Source organism: Mustela putorius, unplaced genomic scaffold, assembly GCF_011764305.1.
Source record: "Mustela putorius furo isolate JIRA1106 unplaced genomic scaffold, ASM1176430v1.1 tig00003972_pilon_pilon_pilon, whole genome shotgun sequence".
NCBI classification, from domain to species: Eukaryota; Metazoa; Chordata; class Mammalia; order Carnivora; family Mustelidae; genus Mustela; species Mustela putorius.
The window spans coordinates 5,213,125-5,239,488 of record NW_025422115.1 but is presented as its reverse complement, the minus strand read 5'-3'; the positions used below and the strand labels follow the sequence as shown (position 1 = coordinate 5,239,488).

At 38.0% G+C, this 26,364-nt stretch overlaps 1 protein-coding gene across 4 annotated transcripts in view; it reads right to left on the bottom strand.

Moving 5' to 3' along the window:
* Window positions 1-26,364, bottom strand: part of LRRC28 (leucine rich repeat containing 28) — a 157,470-nt gene that overhangs the window by 51,568 nt on the left and 79,538 nt on the right. For 3 of the 4 annotated variants that reach the window (XM_004759820.3, XM_013060096.2, XM_045070754.1), the window contains one exon: window positions 8,470-8,676. The exons of the other annotated variant lie outside the window; for it this stretch is intronic. In XM_004759820.3, the coding sequence (XP_004759877.1) occupies window positions 8,470-8,676 (207 nt within the window). The remainder of the gene's footprint in view (window positions 1-8,469; window positions 8,677-26,364) is intronic. 4 annotated transcript variants of the gene reach the window in all.

Sequence of the window (26,364 nt, the reverse complement as noted above, 5' to 3'; positions counted from 1 at the left end):
TCATACAGTATTTGTCTTTCTTTGTCTGACTCACTTCACTTAGTATAATACCTTCTAGGTCCATCGATGTTATCACAAATAGCAAGATTCCCTCCTTTTTATGACTAAAACTCCACTGTCTGTATAGCTTACATCTTCCCTGTCTATTCATCTATCAGTAGACACTTAGGTGGCTCTCGTGTTGTAGCTATTGTAAATAAAGCTGCAATGAACATAATGGTACATCATCTTTTTTAATTAGTTTTTTCTTTTTCTTTGGATAAATACCTACAGGTGGAATTGCTGGGTCATAATATACTTCTATTTTTCATATTTTGAGGAGCCACCATACCACTTTCCAGAGTGGCTACACCAATGTACCTTCCCAGCAACAGTGCACAGGGTTTCTTCTTCTCCGCATCCTTGCCAACACTTGCTATTTCTTATTTTTTGGATATTAACCATTCTGACAGGTACAAGGTGATATACCAAATTGTGGTTTTGATTTATATTTCCCTGATGATGAATGATGTTGAGCATCTTTTCGTATGTCTGTTGACCATCTTGATGTCTTCTTCAGACAAACGTCTATTCAGGTCCTTTGAACATTTTTTAATCAGTTTGTTTATTTTTTGACATTGAGTTTTAGGAGTTCTTTATATATTTTGGATGTGAATCCTTATTAGGTATATCATTTGCAACATCTTCTCCCATTCAGTAGGTTGCTTTTTAATTTTTTTGCTGGTTTCCATCACGGTGCAAAAGCTTTTTAGTTTGATATAATCCCACTTGTTTATTTTTGCTCTTATCCTTGCCTGAGACAGATCCAAAAAAATCATGACTAAAACCAATGTCAAAGGGGTTAATTGCCTGTCTTCTTCTAGGTGTTTTATGCTTTTAGGTCTTATATCTAAGTCTTTAATCCATTCTGAGTTTAATTTCATATATGGTGTAAGAAAGTGGTGCAGTTTCATTCTTTTGCATGTTGCTGTACAGTTTTCCTACAAAAATTCTTGAAGAGACTAGCTTTTCTTCACTGTATATTCTTGCCCACTTTGTTGGAAATTAACTGACCAGGTAAGTGTGGGTTAATTTCTGGGCTCTCTACTCTGTTCTATTGATCTACACATCTGTTTTTGAGCCTGTGCCATACTGTTTTGATGACCACAGCTGTCTGGGGTCTTTTGTGGTTCCATACAAATTTTAGGATTATTTTTTATACTTCTATGAAAAATGCCATTGGTATTTGGATTGGAATTGTATTGAATCTGTAGGCTGCTTTGGGCAATATGGACATTAGAACAATATCACATTTGTACCCCTTTAAAGAACTGGTATTTAAGAAAACAGGGCAAATCTTTTCATATGAATCACTTTCCCAGCCCCAAATCCTATTCCAAAACTTAGAGAAAAATATATTCTAGTGAACTTCTCTCTTCACCCACTAGCACAATACAGCCAGTGTCTGGCCCATGCTACAGAAGCCCTATTAAATAATCATACTAACTTCCTAAGAAAACCTTAAGGCAACAGCAAAGACCCACTGTGGTGAAAAAAAAAAACAAAGCAGAGGTATCATTAAGACAGTGGAAAAGGATTAGATGAGTAAGCAGCATGAAGACAAATAAACAATTTTTGTTACAAATACTTGCAAGAAGATAGGGTCCAAAAAAGAGCACTGAATATCCATTTTCATGAAGAAATAAAAGTTATAATAACTTTCCGGAAACAAGGTCTGCATGGACTTTAACAGAATAATTCTTTCTCACTTCTTCTCATTACTAGTTTTTGAGCCTTGTTATCAAAACTTTCTTTTCTCCTTTTTCATTATGCCTTTGATTAGAGATATCCCCAACCATCCCCACAGAACATGGAACAGAACACAATTTCAGTGGCATGTTTGGGTCTCTCCTTGGAAAGCAGTCATCATAACTTCTACTCAAACATAGGACTAATTCCAACCACCGGGACTTCTGGTCTGTACTAGAACAAACTTTTTAAGCACCGGGACTTATTTAAGGCCACACAACTTTGCAAACAGTTCCCATTAAACAAAGACCTCAAGGCGGTAGCCCTTCAAACTGCAGATCAAATACATTCATGGTTCAGCAAAGTACAGTTTACATTCATCTCTGAGTTTGAGATCACAGGATTATTAGCTGGTTTCCATCTAGTTTCCGCTGGTTTGAAATTTACTAGTTTCACTGCATGGACTTAAATATTTTCTCAAAAATAGGAAAGAGTGATTCTCTTCCTGACTTTCTAAGTCAGAGCACACGAGAACGAGAAGCAATAAAAAACCAAGTACAGTTAACAGATTTGTGTCTAATACGCCATTTGCAATGAAAGAAGGGGCTGCTCCCGACTTGGCACAAACTATTTCGTTTTTTTCTACACAAGGTATCTAACCCCTATAGAGGAAAAAGCAACTACCAGTACTACAGAAAACTGGAGGGAGCTCCCATTATGGGATCAAAGGGCCGGTTTTACCTCCCTATCAAAGTCACAGTGTATAATCCATAGCAGCGATGGAATGGTCGCCTCACCCACAAGCGCCAGTCTTTGGCACATGGAGTAACTCTTCCAGAGGAAACAACACACTGTACTACCAGACTCTCCAAGGACTGGATCTAGGACTGGTTTAGAAACCCAAATGATTTTCTATCAGCAGAAAGATATTTTCCACTAAGTTTTCAGCTCACTACATGCTAGTTTATGTACTAGAATATCCTATACATCTCATTGATATTTGCCAAATGTTCTTGGTTAAGAATTCGCTCACTGTTTTTCTAACAGTCAAAAATTCCACCTGCTGAGGTGCCTGGGTGGCTCAGTCAGTTAAGTGCCTGCCTTCAAGATAGGCTGTGATCTCCAGGTCCTGGGATCGGGCCCTGCACTGGACTCCCTGCTCAGTGGCAAATCTGCTTCTCCCTCCCTCTTTAACCCTAACCGCCCCTTCTCAAATAAATAAATAAAAATCTTTAAAAAAAAAAAATTCTCTCTCTCAAATAAATAAATAAAAATCTTTTAAAAATTCTACCTGCTAATTTGGGGGCAACTTTTGTCTCCTCATTTTCTTAAACTACAGGAGTTACTGACATTGAGTTTAAATGACACAGTGCTTCCTGGGGGCCAACTAAAGGATGCTCTTCCATAGCCAATTTGTGCCTGGGTAACCTCACAGTACTTACATCTATTATTCATCATTAAATAAGTTGTGAACATTACTGAATAATCGGGCTTATTAACTATGCAAGAGAGACCAGGAACAACTGGTAAAAAAGCCTTAGAGGAAAAAAAAACAAACCAAAAACCTTTCCTTTGTATTTTCCTACACTTTCAGAAGCCCAGAGGTGAGTCACAACTCTGGGAGCTATTTAGTGTGAAGAACTATATTGAATCAACAGCAAATACTCTCATTTCAAAACCTCTAGTAAATCTCATAGCATGAGGCTCAAGTGATTAGTTTCCCCGTCCTCTTCAGTGACAGTCACTGCTGTGGAGAAAGCTTCTGCTTGTAGACTAATATGTCACTCAATTATCATGGTATCATTAGAATAGGAGCATCCTTCTTTCTTGATGCAACTCTTCATCTTAAAAAGAATGTCCTCAAAGAGCGTTGTGGTTTACCTAGTCTTACTCATTACTTAAGCCATCCTACATATACCTTCTGCAGTTGTTTTCTGAGGATGCTAAAATAGGACATTCTTTTAAGAAGTCCCATAAAAACTTGTTTTTCTTCTAAGCCAACTTTCTGTGGCAGGCAACTGAGTTTAGCAAGTAACTCCCCAAAACAGGATTCCCACCTCCAATCCCAGACAGTGATATACTAGCATCCATTTCATAAACTTTCAAGCTCCTGTACTGTGCTCACAGAATCACACTGAAACAGAAGAGGTTTCTATATGAACACTTTAGTTGTGTGTGTGTGTGTGTGTGTGTACACACTATCTCCTAACTACAATCTCCTAACTGTAATGAAAGAAGGGGCTGCTCCCTACTTGGCATAAACTGTTTCTTTTTTTTCTACACAAGGTAACTTGTGTGTAAAGGTATCTTGTGTGTAAAGAGACAACCCTATTTGCTAGCTTTCCAAGAACAGTTCGGTTGTTGAGGAAAGGCAGCGCCCGCCCCCGGATGCTCCATCTGACTCCGTCCGCCGTGGTTCGCAGCATTCGAAGCATTAGACGGCCTGTGTTTATCAGAATGGAGTTCAAAGAAAGCTTTCAAGTGCACAAACTCTGTGGCGGGACAGCGATGGATGTAATTCCTTTTCTCCAAAAGACCTAGCTGAATTCCTTTCCAAAGCCACCTTCGTGGTATTAAAAACAAAACAGAAAAACAAAACTCCCACAAAACCCAAAAACAAAGTGGAGAAGATCGCTGATAGTTCTGTCAGATTCATTTTTGTCAGGATGTAACAGATCATCCTGTCTCCAGTCTCCCGAAACACTCTTTGGCTGTCTCATGGTGGTGCTACTCTCTGGCGGTCACTCTCACTTCTTTACAAAGGTTCACCCTATATAACTGGGGACAAAGGCCACCTATGCTTGTATCTGCTTCCTAATCCTGGGCTCCTGCTGTCCTCAAAGAATCAGTCTGAGGCCCGGGCGGAACACTGCTTCAGGCAGCCTGTTCCTTTCTAAGTGGATAATTTCTACCCTCCTCCTCTTGCTTGTATGTCTTTCTCTGGTAAAATCAAACCTTATCCACAGGCCTAAGTCCTGCCAGGGCCATGAGCCTTGTGAGCCGGGACAGCAACCAGGAGTGTGAAACTGCTTGTCTCCTGGGTGTCCGTGGCCCCAGGCTGGAGAGCTGCGGTCACCTTGACTGCTGTGAGGGACCCTCCTCAGAGCTCAGGGCGGATCCTTCTTCCTCACATGATCTTTGACACCATATCGACCAGTTCACAAAGAAAACCTCGCTGAACACAGAAGGCAAGGTTTTGGTATGACCAGACATCTAGAGACAGAGAGCAGTTGGCAAGGCTGCACTCAGCACTGAATCTGAGTGCTGAAGAAGAGATGCCCGTTCCTCACCCACACCAGCGCTTACCACAATGCACAAAGAAGATGCCCCAGCAAATAAGTTCCTGAGACGCCAAAGCAGAAGAGCAGCTAGGCACTGTGTAATGGACTGTCCCTCTGACCCAACGACCCCATCCCTTCTATGACCTTGCACCAGGCACTGCCATTTTTGCCATATGCTGCTGGACACATTCAGCATACCATACAAAGCAAACCCAAAGTGGTTAAGTTCCTATTGGAATGGCTTCTCTCTTCTCCCAACATCACTGTCACCAACCCCCCACCCCCACAGGCTTGGCTATGTCATTGCTACAATGATAGGTCATAAGAGTAGCAAATGACCAGGGCAATAAGGAACAATGACTGGATGAAAATAGTGAGGTAGGGAGAATAGGTAAGATGAAGGGCTTGGAGCCCAGCTGGACTTGAGATAGGACCTACAGGCTAAAGATTGGTAAACAAGATTCATTTAGTTTAGAAAGTTTGATTATAGGGGCGCCTGGTGGCTCAGTGGGTTAAGCCTCTGCCTTTGGCTCAGGTCATGATCTCAGGATCCTGGGATCGAGCCCCATATCAGGCTCTCTGCTCAGCAGGGATCCTGCTCCCCCCGCCCCACCTCTGCCTGCCTCTCTGCCTACTTGTGATCTCACTCTCTCTGTGAAATAGGTAAAGTCTCTGAAAAAATTTTGATTATATGTGGGATTCTCAGCAGGACCTGGGCTCTAGAGCCCTAGAGCTAGATAACATTCTGGTTTAAGTGTACCTTTGGTATTGGACATGAGAACAGAGCTGTGGATCAGAGCCACAGGCAGGATGGAGTCAGTTGCTGGATGAATGAATGGTTTAGACTTGAGACAAAGCGTATCTGATGGAAGAAACAAGAATACAAGAAAAGCAAGTTGTGAGCAGCATAAAATTAAGGAATCAGGAACACCACGGAGGTTGAAGTGGCCAGACAAATGGCCTAAACTTTTATATGATTTTTCTTGCTGTATGACCTGCTGATGATAGACAGATTAGAAATAAGTAACTGGGAGCACCTGGCTGATGTCCAGATTGGGCAGGTGAGACAAAGCTATACCCTCTGGCAGACCGACCCTACTAAGTGAGTAGAGACAGACACTGAGTTGGGCCAACTGGAGTGTCTATGTGAGTGTTTGAATACAAAATGGCTGCCCACATTTGACACTGGAGGTGGCTACACAACTAGAAAGATGTTCAGTATAGTTCAGCCCTATTCCTATCTTTTTTTTTTTTTTTTTTTTTTTTTTTTTTTAGAGGAGGGAGAGAGGTATGGGTGGAGGGGCAGCGAATCTTCAGCAGGCTCCACGCCCAGCACAGAGCCGGATGTGGGGCTTGATCTCATGACCCTGGGATCATGACATGAGCTGAAGTCAAGAGCTGGGTGTTCATCCAATGAGCCACCCAGGAGCCCCAAGTTCAGCCTTACTCCAAATGAGGTCCCTTTGCAGAGGGATCAGGCCTGGGATGTAGAGATAGCATGTCAAAGTGGAAAGGACGAGGAGTTTAGATCAGACAGAGTCTCTGTCTCTCACTAGCTGTGCTTTTGGGTAGGTTACTTAACTTCTCTGAATCTCAATTTCCTCATCTGTAAACAGGTTGTCAATAAGTTTTGTAATAACAGGTTCTGTAATAATTAAATTAGAGAGCCTCTGTACCGTGCCTAACAGAATACCTAATTCAATAAATGATTGTTCTTACAAATAGTTGCAGTACTATGACTCATGGAGACACTCCCTGTAGACGTGGTCAGTAGTAACAACAACAGTAATAATAATAATTCTATGAACAATAGTACCAGCAACTCCAGACTTAACAAGCGAATCTGTTTCTGGGAACACCTGAGAGTGAAAGCATGGTTGCCTGTAATGGGATGTGCTGCCTGACCGCGAATGCTGACGTCAGACCACTGAGTTCTACGTCACGCAGATCAAACCATCACATCCTTTACTTCCCTCCCCCCCTTCCCTGATTCATGGATCGGCATTGCCTGCAACATCCTGGCCATCTGTTGGTAGGGAGTTGGCATCGGTACAGGCAGCAGCTCTTAGAAAGTGGTAAATACAAGTTTCAGGGGTTACTAGAGAGGGTATGACTATGAGGAGGATGGAAACTTTTAAAAAGCAGGATATGGTAATCCCAAAGCTCTATCTTCTCAGTTGAGTTATCTGCATTTTTACGGGGCTGTAGCGTTCTTACAGACACGCTATCTTATTGGACTTCAAAATAACTCTAAAGTCAACAAGATAAATGTTATTATTTCTGGTTTACAGATAAGGTCAATGAAGCTCAGAGACGCTCTGGTGGTTTACTCCAGGGCATGCACTGCAAGGTGGGGGAAACCAGGTGAGAACCTGGATCTTTGGATTTGTAGGTTGGTGCCTCACTGCTGCAATGGTTTCACAACCTGTGGTTTACCCAGCAGGCATTTTATTTTTTAAATCTATTTATACTTGATATTTTTCTCACTTGAAAGAAAACTCTGGTTTCTTAGAAATGTAACTTGCTTCTGAAATGGTCTTATTTCATTTTGCTAATTTTATAAGTACAAAATTTAATTATATTTATAGAAAAGTAATTTTTAAAATTGGATAATTATTCAGTATTACTCAAACTGATTTTCAGATTTCCCAGTTATTTTTAATTGAAAATAATATGTGTACAGTATTATGGTAGAAAATATTTCCTCTCAGGGACTAGTAAATTATTCACTTCACTGCCATCAGGGATAAATTATTCATTACAAAAAATGCTTTCATGAGTACAATCATAGGAGGCTTACTATGACAGTGTAGGATTCTGTGGGGCTTCCTATTTTAATTTTTTTTTAATGGCACCTTTGTTTCTTACAAGTTAACAAAATAATGCAATTCTCAGTGAAAATAAATGTATTCTTTTATTAAAATGGGCCTGCCACAGAAATCTACGGTGAATAATATGTTATGTGTTAGCCAGGGTGACATTTCTAGCTCAGCAGGCAGTTCGGCCAATTGTAAAGTTTTTAAAAATTGTGTAGTCTGGTTATCCGACAATACTAATCATTAGGATAACCAATACAAATTTTTCTCTGTAGAATTCAACATCTAGACAGATAGCTTTGTACCAGTAGCTATCCTTTCATATTGCTCAATATCCCCCATCAATTTTGTGGTCTTATATATACATACATACATGCTTTCATTCGAGTACATCATCTCCTATCACCTGTATTTTGTCTCTAAGCCACATTTACGTACAGATTTCCGTTTTATCATATGAAATCCTGGGCTGAAATCAACTTTGTTAACCAGGATTGATGCTTTGTTCAGGGCAAAAGTGGATTAGAGAGGCAATTGAAGATAAGCAGAATGAAGGAAACTACCCTATCCTTCCTAGTCAAGCAAAGGCTTTCTGTCTCTGTCTTTGGCTTTTTTGGCTTTGCCAGCCAAACACGATCACTTACCAAGTGGCAAAAATGCGAGACGGTTTCCAGCCATGGAGAGCTCGTTGAGGCTGGGCAGCTGGCAGAGATGACGCGGCACGCACCATAGACGATTGCGGTCCGCGGTGAGGTACTGCAGAGAAAGGCACATGTGAAGCCTCTCGGGTAAATTTAGCAAACGATTGGTAGAAATGTCTAGTGTCTGCAGCTCCTTCAAATCGCCAACCTCTACAACCAAAATCAGAATTAAGATAAATCGCATCCTGATTAGATTAAATAAAATGAATCAATACTGTTAACAGTTCAAAACAAATAAAATCAGTCGCTGCGGCAATTTCATAGACGTGAATGCCAAGGTAAGCAAACAATCTGGCAGAGGTAGGTATCTTTAAATTAGCCTGCTAGAACTTTTTTTGTTTTGTTTTAATGGAGAAGAATGCTGGCCTGGAAAAAGGAGAGACACAAAGTAGCGAATATGAGCCAGAAGTCTGTTACTATGGTTTCTGCTTCTTGATGAATCAAAAGTTGTTGCTGGCGTAGGAAAAGAACACTTACGGTGACTTCCAGGTACCTGGGCTTTGCTGCTCTTGTGATTTTCCCTTCTAAGTACATAGTAGAAGACTTAGAAACAAATTATAGTAACCCAGCAAGTGCACTTCGTTTATGTGAACTAGACAGAAAACTATGTGGCCTGAGAATTGAGATGCCTCTTGGAAATGTTCACAATGGCGAAGAATATAATGAGATGAAATTGTTGGTAGGCAACAGTTTTAGACACTGTTCAGCCACGTGGTTCCTTTTTTAAAAACCCACTCCAAGTGTACACATCCTAGGAAGATTTACTTTCATTCCATCCAAATGAAGTCTTTCCATTCACTTGAATATTCCCTCGTTAATGACACCGATTCTAGAAATCTGTTCCATGGTGAGTACAGTTATGTTCCTTATTATGGCAAATCCCTGGTTCTGAAGGTTAGGAAGTTCTTTACAAGGTACTTCATCCTTTTCAGGAAAAAATCACCACCATGAAGCCTCTCCAGGCACAGAAAGCGCTGCTAAGCAGTCTCTAGGGAATGGACCTTTATTCTGTGAGTTTCATCCGCTCAAGGCTCCACGGCAAGGGTCGTGTAGGGCAAGTCTACCTCTTCCACATTGTGGAACTTCCAAGTTGAAGTCCACGGAGGGTGTCTCTCTGCTTTCTCTAATCCTGAGGCTGTTCCATAAGCCATTCCCCTCAGGGTAAGGTTTCCCATATTCCCACCACTTTATTGCCCCCACCTAGGCACATCCCAGTTTGTTCAGGGCTTGGGTTACTATTAGCAATGTCTTCTCTCCTGGACAGAAAATCTCCCCTATGGGATGCCCGGTTACACAGACTACGTTTTCTTACTGCTACAGACCAGGAGCTGGCAAACTCGGGCTCCCAGGCAAACTCTCTATGCCGTCTGCAAACTAGTTTTTACATTTTTAAAAGATGGCGAAAAAAACCCAGCAAAAACAGGAACAAGAAAGAATATGTAGCAGAGACCATATGTGGCTGGCAAAGCTTAAAAATATTTATTATCGTGCCATTTGCAGAAGAAGTTTGTCAGTCTTCGTTAGAGACAGTTACCCAGAGCATTTTTAGTAACTGTTTTTAATAAAAGTAATACAAGTACAAAATGTATTGATTTCTAGTTATTTTTATAACATTACAAGGGATTTATGCTGGGATATTCATACTTCATTGTCCAATTTCCCTCCTGCTGAGCAATGTAAGCATTTGAATATGGGCAGGGAGGATTCAGGGAACTGTCTATGGTGTTTAATTGGAGCTTTGTTCTGTTTGAACCTAACTGATGCACACGGGAGTCAATTTCATTCTTGGTTCCATTAGCACAGTATTTCAGTTAGATATGCCTGCCAATCTACCTACCTAATTCACACACACAAAATGCTTCTAATTTGGGATGTGTAAGGTGAGGGAGTTGAGGGAGGAATCATCACATCCTAGCACTGGATAAGCAGCAACTAGAAACCTTCCTCACCTTGCTTTGTAAAGTGACTATAGGACTGAAACAGGACAGAAGTGCAACCAATTAGCTACACACCATGGGGTCAAGGTGCAGAGAGAATACGACAAGGTATCTGCCATTGAGAATCCCTGGGCATACAAGCAACAATGTTTGGGGCAACTGGGTGGCTCAGATCATGATGTCAGGGTCCTGAGATCAAGGCCCACCTTAGGCCCTGGGCTCAAGGCAGAGTCTGCTTGAGATTTTCTTCCTCTCTCTCTGCCCCTCCTCCCACTCACATGTGCTCTCTTGCTCTCTCTCTCTAAAATAAATAAAATCCTTAAAAAAAAGAGAGAGAGAGAGAGAGAGATGATGTGTGATTGGAGGTCAGAGGAAGAAGAGGTAGATGAGAGGTGGAAGAAACTTTTGCAAAATGTACTGGAGGAGCCAGGTACTTGAATAGCTGAAGAGGAAAATGGACACAGCGCTGCCAGCAGGGCTTGGGGGCGGGGCTGAGAGACCAGGAAAGGAACGGAAGTGAAATAATAATGGAGCAGGCCCAGGGGCTGTTCGGAGCCTAACAAGCATCAAAGACACCCATGGGAGAAGAGTAGGAAATGAGTTCCTTGTGAGGCCTTCATGCAGACACGAGTGGCAGTGAAACTGGGGAGAGATGCGTGGACTCACGGCAGTGAGAAACTGACATGTCCTACAGATTCCTCCAGAATAACAGCACTCTTTATTAGAAACCAGAATGATGGATATATAAAAAGCAGTGGAATGGAAAGAGATTCTTGGCTGAGAAAGCAAGTAGACATTTGACTAGAACACCAGCAGTGTGACAAATGTAAAGAATTCCAGAGGTATTTTAAGAAAAGCATCAGGTACGCTTGATTAGAAACAGAAAACAGTGGAAGAAAAAAATGGTCAAAGATAATGTTAAAGCTTCTAGATTCTTATACTCTAAGTATGGTGATGCCAGTCCTAAAAACTAAATTTTTTAATGAAAAAGTTAAAATTATATCAATACTTCTGAATTGCAGTCTCTATTAAACCACATATTGAAAGAAATTCAAAAAATGTATTTAAAAATCCCATGGGAGCAAGCAAAATCAATTATTTTAATCACTGGTTACAAAATAACTAAACGTGTAAAAAAGTGTTTGGATATGGTCGCAAAAATTACTAAAGCTTGCGACTGCCCACCATTTTATTCTTGCAATAAAGACTTATTTATTTATTTAAAAGAAAGAACAAGGGAGCATGTGAGCAGACACGAGTGGGGGAAGGGAGGGACGGGGAGTCAGAGGGACAAGGAGACTGTGCACTGAGCAGGAGCCCTACACAGGCCTCAATTCCAAGACCCTGAGATCATGACCTGTGCTGAAACCTAGAGTTGGGAGCTTAACCAACTGAGCCACCCAGGCACCCCAACTGCCCACCATTTCAAATCAGCATTGCCTTACTGTATTGTGAGATGGGGAAATAATATTTGATTATGATTCTAAGTTTTCCATAATGTGATGATTTACTTTTTACAGTGGTAACAGATCAATATTTATACTCTGCTTTGGCAGACATGCACATATATTTCAGAGATTAAAATTAATAACACTTTTGACCAAAAAAGGAACACACATAATGTCAGTACCAAAGGTCAAAGTACTGAGGGATGGGAAAGAGAATGAAAAGTTGACATTTCTTACTTCCTATGTGAGATGAATAAAAGCATTTTATTAAATCTGAAACATGCAGGACTGCACATATTAAATGCATGAGTACAACAAAAGGACATTATTCTTAGTAGCTTACAATATTTTGGCCTTTTCAAGTGTTATAAAAAACTTGAGCTATTATTCCCATTAAAGTACTGAGTTGAATACTGTCTATAATGTGATTAGGAAATTAATGATTTTGTCAAACCGTGAAAGTATGTGGGAAAGAGAGAAATAAAAATTAAATAGCTTCTCAGATAGACTCAATTGAGCATAATTTTTATGACCATTTTATACTAGGACGCAAATCTAGGACTACAAATGGCATCCTAACTTCAACAATTGATTAAGAAATATATTTGCTTATGCTCAGTCAATGCAAAGTATATTTTTTTTGCCAAAATTTTATTCAAGTTCTAGTTAGATACCATATAGTGCAATGTTGGCTTCAGGAGCAGAATTCAGTGAATCATCACCACATACAACACTCCGTGCTCAAGACATCTACTGGCCTCCTTTACGCCCATCCCCATCTAGCCCACCCCCCACTCCCCTTCATCCCCCTCAGTTTATTCTTTTTTTTTTTTTTTTTAAGATTTTATTTATTTATTTGACAGAAGAGATCACAAGTAGGCAGAGAGGCAGGCAGAGAGAGAGGAGGAAGCAGGCTCCCTGCTGAGGAGAGAGCCTGATGCGGGGCTTGATCCCAGGACCCTGAGATCATGACCTGAGCCAAAGGCAGAGGCTTAACCCACTGAGCCACCCAGGCGCCCCTCTTTAAGAGTCTTTAATGGTTGTTTCCCTCTTTTTTCTTTCTTCCTTCCTATCTTCCCTTCTTTTTGTTGGTATGGGGGAGGGGAGTACATGTTTAGAAAGCGATTGGGTCAAACAAGAGTTATCTAAGATTCTAACTTAAATACAAGAAATACGAAATAAGCCTGGTGTAGCAAAATATCAGGTAGAAATAAAGAAACAGAATCCAAAGTGTGGGCTCCAGTTAAAAACTTGAAAACACTCAGCCAACATAAATCTAGCAAAAGTGCTCAAGTCTGAAGATGACACCGAGGCCAGGGCAACAGGATGAAGTAACTCTTCCTTCATTCCTGAAAATCCAAGATTCCTGCTTCTGTCACATCAGTCAGACTGAAAAACTTGGAGCATCTCTTGTAGAGTAGGTATGCTGACAACAAATTCTCTTAGTTCTCCTTTACCTGGGAGTGTCCTTCTACCACTGTAATTCCTAAAGATTATTTTGATTAGATACAGAACTCTGGGGTGACCATTCTTTCCCCTCAGTACTTTAAAGATGCTGTTCTATTGTCTTCCAGCCTTCATGGTGTCCAAGGAAAACCCTACAGTCATTTGAATCGTGGTTTCTTCAGGTGCTTTCGAGATTTGTTCTTTAACTTTAGTTGTTAGCAGGTTGATTATGATGTATATATAAATGACTTTTCTGAATTTATCTTAGTTGGGGTCAGCTGAGCTTTTAAAGTAAACTCTATACCCAACGTGGGGCTTGAACTCACAACCCCAAGATCAAGCATCACATGCTCTACTGATGGAGCCAGTCAGGCCCTCTTAGCTGAGTTTTTTTTTTTTTTTTTAAGCTTTTATTTATTTATTTATTTGTCAGAGAGAGAAAGAGAAAGAGAGAGAGGGCACATAAGCAGGCAGAGTGGCAGGCAGAGGCGGAGAGAGAAGCAGGCTCCCCGCTGAGCAGGACTCGATCCCAGGACACTGAGATCATGACCTGAGCCAATGGCGGTGGCTTAACCCACTGTGCCACCCAGGCGTCCCTTAGCTGAGCTCTTTAAATCCATAAATGTATGTCTTTCACCAAATTTTCTGTTATGCCATTATGTCTTCAAATGTAAGAGTTAATGAAACTGGGTAAATACAATAGACTATTTATTTTTCTCCTTTTAAGTGTTTCGAGATGTGCATGACTGCTGAAGGCAAAAATCGTAACATCACTGATATGATTTTCAGTGTATACAGATGTACTACTTCTGGTAAGTATAACAATAAAAGGTTGATGGAGGAAAGCAAAAGAAATTTCCAAGTAGATTTTGAAAGATATCTATATTGTAAGTTCTAATGCAGAAAAGAGATAAGCCTGGGATACCTGGATGGCTTAGTCAGTTAAGCATCCAACTCTTGATTTCAGCTCAGGTCATGATCTTGGGGTCAGGCCCCAAGTCAGGCTCCACTCTCAGCTCACCGCTGCTCTTCCCCCAACCTGTGTGCACTCTCTTTTTCTTTCTCTCTCAAATAAATAAATAAATAAAATCTTCAAAACAACAAAATGAATAAAAAGATAAGCCCCAAAAGCCAATAAATGAATTCAAACAGAATACTAAAATACATTTGAGTAATAACAAGAAAGGCAGTAAAGAAGGAATAAAAAGACGAAATCAGAGGTGACAAACAGAAAACTAATAATAAAACAGTAAGCCTAAATCTAATAAGGTCAATAATAACATTAAAAAGCAAATAGCCCAAGCATACCAATGAAAAGAGATTACTGGATTAAATACAAGATGCTAGTATAAAAGGAATCCATTTAAAATATAAATACATGGGTAGATTAAATATAAAGTGATAAAAACACATGCCAGGCAAACCATAACCAAAAAAGAAACAAAAAGAAAAGCTGGACCTTCCAGCAGATGGAGTGAGGAGGCTGCCAAATCCTCTGCCCAGAAAGTAACTATAAAATTACATGAAATTGTCAAAAGCAACCGTTTCAGTACTCTGGAAACTGACCAAATGGAAAAGCACATATTCATGAAAAACTATGACACTTCCAATAAGAAGAAGAGAAGTATGTGACAGGCTCACTTGGTTGGGGTGGTTCCCATCCTTCCACCCAGCCTGGTTAGTACAACAGTCCTAAGACGGCTGGGCAGGGGGCAAACAACCGGCAGTTTCACCGCTGGAGGGAGCTGACGTGATCTGGAACAAAAGGTGAAAAACCCACACCTAGTACTGTCCTTAATAATTAGTAACAATCTTGGTTGCAAGTGAACATGAGAGGCTGAGGCATGTTCTTGATTGAAGCAAGCAATAAACTGGGCAGGTAGGCCAGAAATTTAACAGTGAAGCAGCCCAACAGAAAATAATAGGGTACTCTTGTACTCTATTACTGCCTAAATGTAAATGGGCTTTTGAACCCACACACAGATCTATTGAAAGAGGACAGAAGCCATACCTCAAGGTGTTCAACCGCCAAGATACACAGAAACAGGCACAAATCCTAATAAGCTAAGCTTAAAAATAAGAACAAAAATAAGGAGGGAAAAAAGAACATAGAGACATCACCACAGAGACATCAATGGTCACAAATTGTGGGGAAATGGATTTCATATTTTTAGTCAAGGCAAATTACTATGAATATCAAATAAGTAAATAGAAATAGCAATAATTCTCAGGTGGGAGGAAAATCAGAATTCAGAATTCCTACTAATATATTATTTAAAATGTCTATTTTAAAAAATTACAAAACATGCATTAAAGGAAAGTATAACCCATACTCAGGAAAAAAAAATGAGTAAATAGAAAATGATTCTAAGTGTACCCAGATGTTGAATTTAGCAAACAATTACTTCAAACGAGCTCTAATAAACACACTGAAAGAAATAAAAAAGTGGCGCTTGGCTGGCTCAGCCGGGTAGAGCATGTGACTCTTGATCTCAGGATCATGAGTTCAAGCCCCACACTGGGCCTAGAAAAGGAAGGAAGGAAGGAGGAGAGAAAGGAATGAGGGAAGGAAGGAACAAATAAATGAATGAACGAATTAAAAAGAACAAGTTCGAGGTGCCTGGGTGGCTCAGTTGGTTAAGCAGCTGCCTTGGGCTCTGGTCATGACCCCCAGGGTCTTGGGATCGAGCACCAGATTGGGCTCCCTTCTCAGCGGAGAGCCGGCTTCTCCCTCTCCCTCTGTCTGCCACTGTGCCTACTTGTGTTCTCTGTCTGTCAAGTAAATAAATAAAATATTTTATTTTATTTTTATTTATTATTATATTTATTTATTATTTATTTATATTTGTTATTTTATTTATTATTAAAAAACAGAAAGAACAAGTTCAAAGAAGGAAAGCATGATGATAGTGACAAAACAAAACAAAACAAAAAACCCGTGAAAATCAATTTCAAGAAGAAAACTAGAAAATTCACAAATATGTAGAAATTAAATAACATGTAACTGAACAATTGTGAGTCAAAGAAGAAATCAAGAGAAATTTTTAAAAAATGCCTTGAGACAAATGAAAACGGAAATACAACATACCAAAACTTATGAGGTATATAGCAAAAGCAGTTCTAAGAGGGAAGTTCACAGCAAAAAACACCTACATCATGAAACAAGAAAAAACTCAAATAAACAAACTTACTTTTGTATCTTAAGGAACTAGAAAAAGAAGAACAAAGCCCAAAGTTCACAGAAAAAAGGAAATACTAAAGATCAGAGCACAAATAAATGATATAGAAATTAAAAATAGAAAAGATCAATGAAACTAAGAGCGGGTTCTTTGAAAAGCTAAACATAACTGACAAACCTTTGGCTAGACTCACAAGAAAAAAGTAGGAGGACTCAAATCAATCAGATCAGAAATAAAAGAGGAGACTTAGAACTGATACCACAAAAACATAAAGGATCACACGAGACTACTATGAACAATAATATGACAACAAATATGACAATCCAAAAGAAATGGATAATCTACCTACCAAGAATGAATCATGAAGAAACAAAAGATCTGAATATACCACACTCTTTACTAGTAAGGAGACTGATCAATAATCAAAAACCTCCCAATGAACAAAAATCCAGGACCAGATGTCTTTTCTGGTGAATTCTACTGACTATACAAAGAAAAAATAATCCCAATCCTACTCAAACTGTTCCAGAAAAACAGAGTTTGCAAAAAACTTGCAAACTCATTTCATGAAGCCAGCATTACCTTGATACCAAAACCAGAGAGAGAAGCCCCAAGAAAAGAAAATTACAGGCCAATATTCCTGAAGAACAGACACAAAAAGTGTCAACAAAATATTAGCAAACTGAATTCAATGATACATTAAAAGGATCCTGTCCCATGAGGAAGTGGATTCTAACTCCGGGGATGCAATGATGACTCAACATCTTCAAATCAATCAATGTAATAACACCACATTAACGAAATGAAGGATAAAAATCATATGATCACCTCAATTGATGCAGAAAAAGCATTTGACAAAATTAAACACTGTTTTATAATAAAAATTTTCAACAAAGTGGGTACAAAGGAAATTTACCTCAACACATTAAAGGCCTTATATGATGGTCACAGCTAACATCATACTCAACAGTGAAGCTAAAAGCTTTTCTTCTAAGATGAGGAACAGACAAGGATACCTATCCTCATCACTTTTATTAAACATATTATTGGAAGTCCTAGTTAGAGCAATTAGGCAAGAAAAAAATATAAAAGGCATCCCCATTGGAAAGAAAAAAGTAAAAGTGTCGCTATTTGCAGATAACATACACAGAAAATTCTAATAACTCCATTAAAATATTGTTAAACTAATAAACAAACTCAGTAAAGTTCCAGCATAAAAAAATCCATAAAAATCTGTTTCATTTTAATACACTAATAATGAGCTATTAGAAAGAGAAATTTAAAAAAATTCCTGAAATCTTGCCATTTATGATGATGTGGATGGAACTAGAGGGTATTATGCTCAGCGAAATAAGTCAATCAGAGAAAAGACAATTATCATATGATCTCCCTAATATGAGGAAGCTGAGAGGCAACGTGGGGGGTTTGGGGGTAGAAAAGGAATAAATGAAACAAGATGGAATTAGGAGGGAGACAAACCATAAGAGACTCTTAATCTCACAAAACAAACTGAGGATTGCCAGGGGAGGAGAGTAGGGGGAGGGTGGTTGGGTTATGGACATTGGGGAGGGTATGTGCTATGGTGAGTGCTGTGAAGTGTGAAGTGTGTAAACCTGGAGATTCACAGACCTGTATGCCTGGGGCTAATAATACATTATATGTCAATAAAAAATAAAAAAAATTATAATAAAAAAATTTAAAAAATCAATTTCCTTTCCAATTGCATCAAAAAGAAAAATAACCTAAAAATAAATTAAACCAAGGAGGTCGAAGACCTGTGCACTGAAAACTGTAAGACACTGATGAAAGAAACTGAGGAAAATACAAATAAATGGAAAGATACACTGTGCTCATGAATTTAAAGTATATTGTTAAAATGTCCATACTACCCAAAGCAATCTACAGATTCAGTGGAATCCTTATCAAAACATCAACGGCCATCTTTCACAGAAATAGAACATAAAATCCTGAAGTCTGTATGGAAACACAAAATACCCAAAAAGCCAAAGCAATTTTGAATAAGAACAAAGCTGGAGGTATCATATCCCTTGGTTTCAAGCTGTATTACAGAGCAATAGTAATAAAAAAGCATGGTATTGGCATAAAACAGACATATAAATCCATGGAACAGAAAAGAGAGCCCAGAAATAAACCCATGCATAGATGGTCAATTAATTTACAACAAAGGAGCCAAGAATACACAATGAAGGAAGAATAGTCTCTTCAGTAAATGGTGTTAGGAAAACTCGACAGCCACATTAAAAAGAATGAAACTGGCCACTATCTTACACCATACACAAAAGTAAACTCAAAATGGATTAAAGACTTGAATGTAAGACCTGAAACCATAAAACTCCTAGAAGAAAACAGGCAGTAAGCTCCTTGACAATGATCTTGGTGATTTTTTGAACCTTTCATGAAAAGCAAAGACAAGTGGGACTGTATCAAACTAAAAAACTTCTGCACAGCAAAGGAAACCATCAACAGGTCAAAAAGGCTATGTGTGAGTGGGAAAAATATTTGCAAGTCATATATTCGGTAAGGGGGAAATACACAAAAACAATAATAACAATATAACTCCTACAACTCAAAAGCAAAAAATCACAAACAATCTGATTTTAAAATGGGCAGATCTGAATAAACATTTTTCCAAAGAAGACATACAGACAATGGACACACATAAAGATTCTCAACTTCACTAATTATTAGGGAAATGCAAATTAAAATCACAATGCTGAAACACCCGATACCAATTAGATTGGTTATTATCAACAGACAAGAAATAACAAGTGTTGAAAAGAAAAGGGAATCCTCATGCACTTTTGGTGGGAATATAAATTGGTGCCGCTACTATGGAAAACAGTATGGAGGTTCCTCAAAAAATAAATTAAATAAAAATAAAATTACCATATGATCTAAAGATTCCACTTCTGCACACTTATCCAAAGCAAACAGAAACACTCAAAAGCACCCCCATGTTCACTGCAACAATAGCCAAGGTGTGGAAACAATGTAACTATCCATGGATAGATGAATGCATTAAAAAAAAAAACAAAAAAACCCTGCAATGGAATATTATTCAGCCATAAAAAAGAATAAAATCTTGCCATTTGTGACAACATGGATGGACCTTGAGGGCATTATGCTAAGTGAAGTAAGTCAGAGAAAGAAAAATACCATAAGATCCCCCTTACATGTGGAATTTTAAAAAAAAACGTTTAAGATACAGAGAACAGAACAGTGGTTGCAGGGGGGTGGGTAGGCAAAATAGGAGAAGAGAGTCTAAAGGTCCGAATTTCCAGTTATAAAATAATTCATAGGGATTTCATGTACAGCACTGGTAACTATAGTTAATAATACTATATTGTATATTTGAAACTTTGTCAAAGAGTAAATTTTTTTTTTTTTTAAGATTTTATTTTTAAATAACCTCTATACCTTGCAAAGAGCTAGATCTCACAACCTCAAGATCAAGAGTTGCACATTCCACTGACTGGGCAAGCCAGGTGCTCGTAGACAGTAAAGCTTAAAAGTCCTCATCACAAGAAAAAAAAATTTTCTAACTATCGTGATGGATGTTAACTAGACTTACTGTGGTGAACAGTTTGTAATATATATAAATATCAAATAATTATGTTATACATTTGAAACTAACATAATGTTTTATGTCAATTATATCTCAGTTAAACAAAGATGAAAGATATTTATTACCATAATAGAAGGCAATAAAGGAGATACAGAGGAACATAAAAGATATGAGTTGTGTAGAATACAAACAGGAAAATGGCTGATGTAAATATATCCATGCCAACAATTACAGTAAATGTCAGCAAACAGAACAATGCAAATCTAACAAGAATGTTAGATGGCCTAAAAAACAATATGCTCTCTCTAAGAAGCACACTTTAGATGTAATTGTACAAACAGGCTGAAAGTAAAAAGGATGGAAAGAATTTATACCATATAAAAAACAACAGGAAGAGGGACAGACCAGCTAGTTTTGTATCAGAAAAGTCAGACATTAAGATGGGAGAAATACATGTGGAATATATATAATATATGGAATATATATATGGAATATGTATTATATAATATATATAAATCTGGAATATGTAACAATTTATAACTATATGCACTCTAAAAACCAAAATGTACATACAGCAAAAACTGACAGAACAGAAAGGAGAAGTAGACATTTCAACAATGACGGATGGTGATTCTAATACATCACTCCCAATAACTCATAGAACATCAGGTCAGATGCAAAAGACTGGAGGCAAAGGACTGAAACCACATGGACCTAATGGGACATTTACAGCAGAATACACATTCATTTCAGGTGTACATGGTACAGTCTCAGTACAGACCATTCACTAGACCAAATAACACATCTCATAAAGGAACTGAAATCATACAACGTATGCAGGAAGGAGTCTGGGAAATTGCCAATATTTGGAAATTAAACAACACACTTCTAAATAACCCACGAATAAAAGAAATTAAAAGGAAAATTAGAAAACATTTTTGACTAAATAAAAACAATACAATGTATCCAAATGTATGAGATGCAGTTAAGGGTGGGCTTAGGGTAAAATTTAAAGCTTTAAATGCCTACCGTAGAATAGAAAGTTTCAAACTCCTTGCCTAAGCTTCCACCTTAAGAAATGAAAACAAAACAAAACAAAACAAAACACCTGAAAACTAAACCAAAAGTAAGCAGAAGAAAATAAATAATAAAACATATAAAAAGTATTCAGGTCCCATGGGGTGGATGAAGGCTGGTGTACACGGGGCACAGGGGAGCCTTAGGGGGTACAGGAACTCCTCTGCGTTTGATTCTGGTGGTAGTTACACAACTCAAAGGGTAAATGTTTATGTTAAAATAAAAACTAAAAACAGGAACATACATTATTTTCAAAAATAAAATTCTTTCTAAAAGTTAAAAATAAAATTTACATTAAAGCAAATTTTTAAAAATTCCATGCATTGATTCCCTGGACATTAGAAATGAGTAAGAAAAAAAAAAAAAGAAGTAAGTAGAAAAATAATCCTTGGTATAAAAAATATATAATTCATCAGTTCCTTAGCTGTTTTTATTTCTAGTAATGAGCATCTTGCATTTTGCTGAAGGCTTTTTAAAATATGGCATTATTACAATTCCCTTTTAATAACATTTCTATAATTATTTTACTGCTAAGAAATTTGGACACCTTTAACATTTAACATGGACACCTTCAAAAATATTTATTGCTAGAGTATCTTGAAATTAATGTAGTCTTACTGATGCCGAATTACAATGCATTCTTTCTGAAATACTAGTGGAATCTGACTCTTCTTAGCTGGTCTTCTGTGCCCACACCACTCCCCACGGAGTAAACATCAGTGTGTATACTTTATTTCCTCACTGTACCTAGAATAATCCTACCTTCACAGCTGCTACTACTGTTTACTCTTATACTAAATATGCAATATCTTAAAACTTTTCAGCTACTTATAGAATATCCTGAAAATGATTTCATTATTGCCACACAGTAATTACTTACACTAAGCATAAAAATAACACTAGAGTGCCAATTTCAAAGGAAAAAACAGTAAGTCCCCTTTAAATCATCACTCTCTGCTGATACACATTGACCTAACCTAAAATTTAAGTGGGAATGGGAAGGAAGCCACCCACTCCATGCCAAGCCAATGACCACAGAAAGTCAATAACAAGGCTTGGTGTTTTCAAGCACTGGCTTTTTCCAGTACCATGAGAAACAGCTCTAATTTGAGCTCCAAAGCACACTGGGTTAGCAAGAGGATACACAGAAATTAAAGGCAATATTGCAATGCCAAATTCCATTCTATATACAGTAAGTGTCTCTCTCTTTGTATTCCTTCTCTTCCTCTTGATTTGGGCTGTGGAAGAGACATACTCTGGTATGTAGATATACGTTCAAAGCATAATCCTACTACTTATCAGCTGTGCAACACTGGGTTATTTACTCAAATATTTAGATCATTGACTTGACGGTTAAAAAACATCATCTGTAAAAAGAAAAGACAAAAGAACACGTGCCTCAAGTAATTAAATGAAAGCTCTGGTATAATTCAATAATGCATGGCAGAAAACAATAAATACAATTTTCGGTTCATTATACCGTATAATATTCTAAGCGTAAATCCTAAAGGTGGATGTTTTAAACTGATGTGGTTTTGTCACAGAAACAATTGCGAACACCGTATGTGTGTTTGTTATGTCGAGCACACAGAGAGAGGCTCTGAGGAGGGAGATTAAGGAGATGGGCAAGACTACTTCCTAAAAACCAACTCAGATTCCCATCACCTGTCAGTCCATTTTGAAGGAGGGCTCACAACAGCATCCCCTTGGGTTAATAGCAATTACCAAATGATACAACCGCTTCGATATTATTTGTGACATCTGGGATCAAATCCTACATACATTCTAAAGTCATAACAAACATGTAAATTACTATTTCTGTAAGAAGAAGTTTAACCTGCTTATCTGACCTAAGAACTAGAATTCTGTAACAGTGAATACTATACTTGTCTTTTTCAATCCAGACTGATCACTCTGCAAATAAGCAGTCTGTCTAGAAATGGCCTGCTTTCCACAGGTGGGCTGGAACGTGTTTACAGGTAAAAAGAAAGTTTACCCTTTAAAACCTTTAAAATTATTTTTTTATTAAAACTAAAAAGGGTATAATAAAGCCTTTCATTTTCTCAATGATATTTTATGAATTGGCTAATGGCCAAATCTAGGGATACCTTTAGAAGCTATCATTTCCTCCACAGGGTAGAGACAGAGGACAAAGGCCGGGTAACTGTGACAGGCCACACTGCAAAATCTGCCCCGAATGTCTTCTCTCTACCCACAATGATCCACACTGAGCTCAGCACCGTATCATTTCCTGCCTGAATTCACCTGATAGCCTCCTTAACTGGTCTTCTTGTTTCCGTTCTGCCCCTTCTCGTCCATTTTCTACAGAGAAGCCAAAGTGACATTAAAATGCAAGCCAGATCATGTTCCATCCCTGTCCAAAACTCTGCCCTGGCTTCTCTACTGCACATGTGCATCAAATCTTACACACCATGTTACTAGCAATGAGGTCCCACGATCAGCCCCTGGCCTGCCTCTCTCATCCACCTCTGACAATCCAATTGCTCTGCCCTCCTTTCTGGCCCAAGAAAGGGTCCAAATCACTTCTTCCCTCAGAGACTCTGAATTGGCTGTTTCCTCTGCCAGGAATATCCCTTGCCCAGCTCCTCAAACTGTGGGCTCATTCTTGTCTTTTGGAACTTCAGGGTTATATTTTCACAATGGCCTTCCTGGACATTGTAATTAAATAGGAACACACATTCTCAATTATAGGACCCCATTTATTTCCTTCCCTGCATTTACCACGATCTTCACTTATTTTATTTATTCACTGATTTACCTATTAAACCACAGTCAGTGCCTCCCATTAGAAAATAAACACGAGAGCAGGAATACTGACTGCCTTATTTATTGCCATTGCCCGAGCACCCCGCAGTTTCTAATTCAGTAAGTAGGTGTTCAGTAAATACTCTTTGAACTAATGAATCCCTTAAACTGTCTCACTTGTTAAACAACCACAGACTAGACTTACAGCTTGAAAAAAACTCTCACAATTTATTATTCTAATTTGTTTACCAAAATTATAAGTTACAGAACTTTGATACAACTCACAAATCCTTGAAAAAGTAAATGTGAAAAAAAAGAAAAAGAAAAAAATGAATGTGAAATCCAAGACCCCCAGAAGTTTATTGTATGTCAAAGAGAATTTAAACTCCCCCCAGTGCCTTGTAACTAACTGTCTCCGTGGACACAACTCATGGGACTCTTCGGCAAAAGAGATTGCTGACAGAAGACTAGCAGCTCACATATTAAATAGCCACAGACTGTTAAGCATTTTCAAATTCCTGTATGTGATTTCTTATAGTTGATACGATTGTAGAGAAATAAATATAATACACATAAATTTACTAAGAATATCATGAAATCATGTAACTAAATTTTCAGCAAAAATTTTAGAAGTCATATAAGCAAATATTGTCAGTCAAGGTCATCAGCCAGCAAAGCAAATCCAATCATATGTTTTCATTCTTATCTTTTGAAATTCCTATTTTGAAATTGTCTTAAGATCTTGATACAGAATTGCTTCATGGAATCCAGGACTCAAATCCACCCTAAAGAGAATAGTATTTTCCATCACCAATTTTATTATGAACATGCCTCAAACTCTGAAGGCATATCCAAAAAGAAAAAAAAAATTTGGTGTTTAAATAAGATTGGCAACTGCAGAATCACATAGGTTGAATACGTTCAATGACAGCTTAGGGGCATTTTTACAACAAGGTTGTTTTCACATTTTTGTAAATTACTTAAAAACTTCATCAGCAGCTCTTATTCAAACTTAGAAGCCATAGAATCTTGTTGGAATGAGTGTGTCAGTAGGATAATTAATTCAAAGAAATTAACAATAATTTGACTTTGTGAGCTCAGAATCTGGGTACATTTGTTCAAGTATGACATCCTTTTCACATTTGGGAAGGCATAATCACATCTTTCCAGTTTGGAAAAACTAAATTCATTCCTTAACTGGTCCATTTGATGGGCCAGAAACAGCCTGAGTTTGTTTCATATCAGGATGCAGCTGGACTGAAGGGAGTGACTATTCTGGGGGCCCAAACAGTACCAGTGTGTTTCTCCATCTTCACTCTTATCCTATCCCAGTGCAACTGCATGCTTACTTGTGTATGCTCCCTCCTATGATGGAAGATGCATAATGTATTTCTAGGCCACATGAGCTAAATGAGTGTTAGGAGGCTTGCTTCAGAACCTACTTACCAATTATATTATTTCCAAGAGAAACAGTTTACAGATTAAACAGGAACTTATAAGCAACATTTTTAATATATTTTGTAATACATGACTAAGGGTCTTTCAGTATATGACAAAACTGTCCACTACCATAAGGAGCTTGCTCTATGTAACTCTGAATGTGTGACAGGTTATGTTTAATAACACCTAATCATGATGGAGAATAAAATTAACAATACCAGAAAGTTCACTGGAAAAAAGTCTGTTAAGTGTGCATTTGATTCATATAGGTAATAAACAAGAACTTTTTAAAGTTAAGAATATCAAACTAGCATTTAAGACCTCCTCTTAATTAAGAAAGATAACTAAGTATTATTTGGGAGCTTTAAAATAAAATGCTGTGAAACTTATGACATCTGAAAAACACAAAAGAAACTGATTTGACTTAAATACTTATGTCTGAGTGTTAAGCTTGCCAATCAATTCCCAACAGAAATTTTAAAATGTGAAAGATAGTATAAAATAACATTGTTTTGACATTTTACCTGGTGCTCTGTGTGTGATTAAATTATACACTAGACTCTCATTCAATGTTCTTCAAAATAAGTAATTTACCAGGTGTTTATCGGTTATCTAACCAAATAGTCAATTTGGCATTTCAAGGAGCTAGGAAAATGTCAATGAGAATTTTGCAGAAGACAAGAGAAAGTATCTAGAAAGAATTCTTGCTAAGTGGCAATTACACCTAACTGCTAGAAAATAATGGCATATAGCTCTTCTTCAGATACATTGTCTTTAAAACTTAAAAGCATTTATTCTAAACTTAGTATCTTTATTACTGTTTTATGTCAGTACATGGATTACTACTTGGAAAAATCTTTTATCTGCCTCACTCTGCAGAGTCATGGAGATGACTTATGCAGATTTTCATTTTATGTTACATTTCAGTGATTGTCTGTTTCACAGAATTCTTCTAGGCA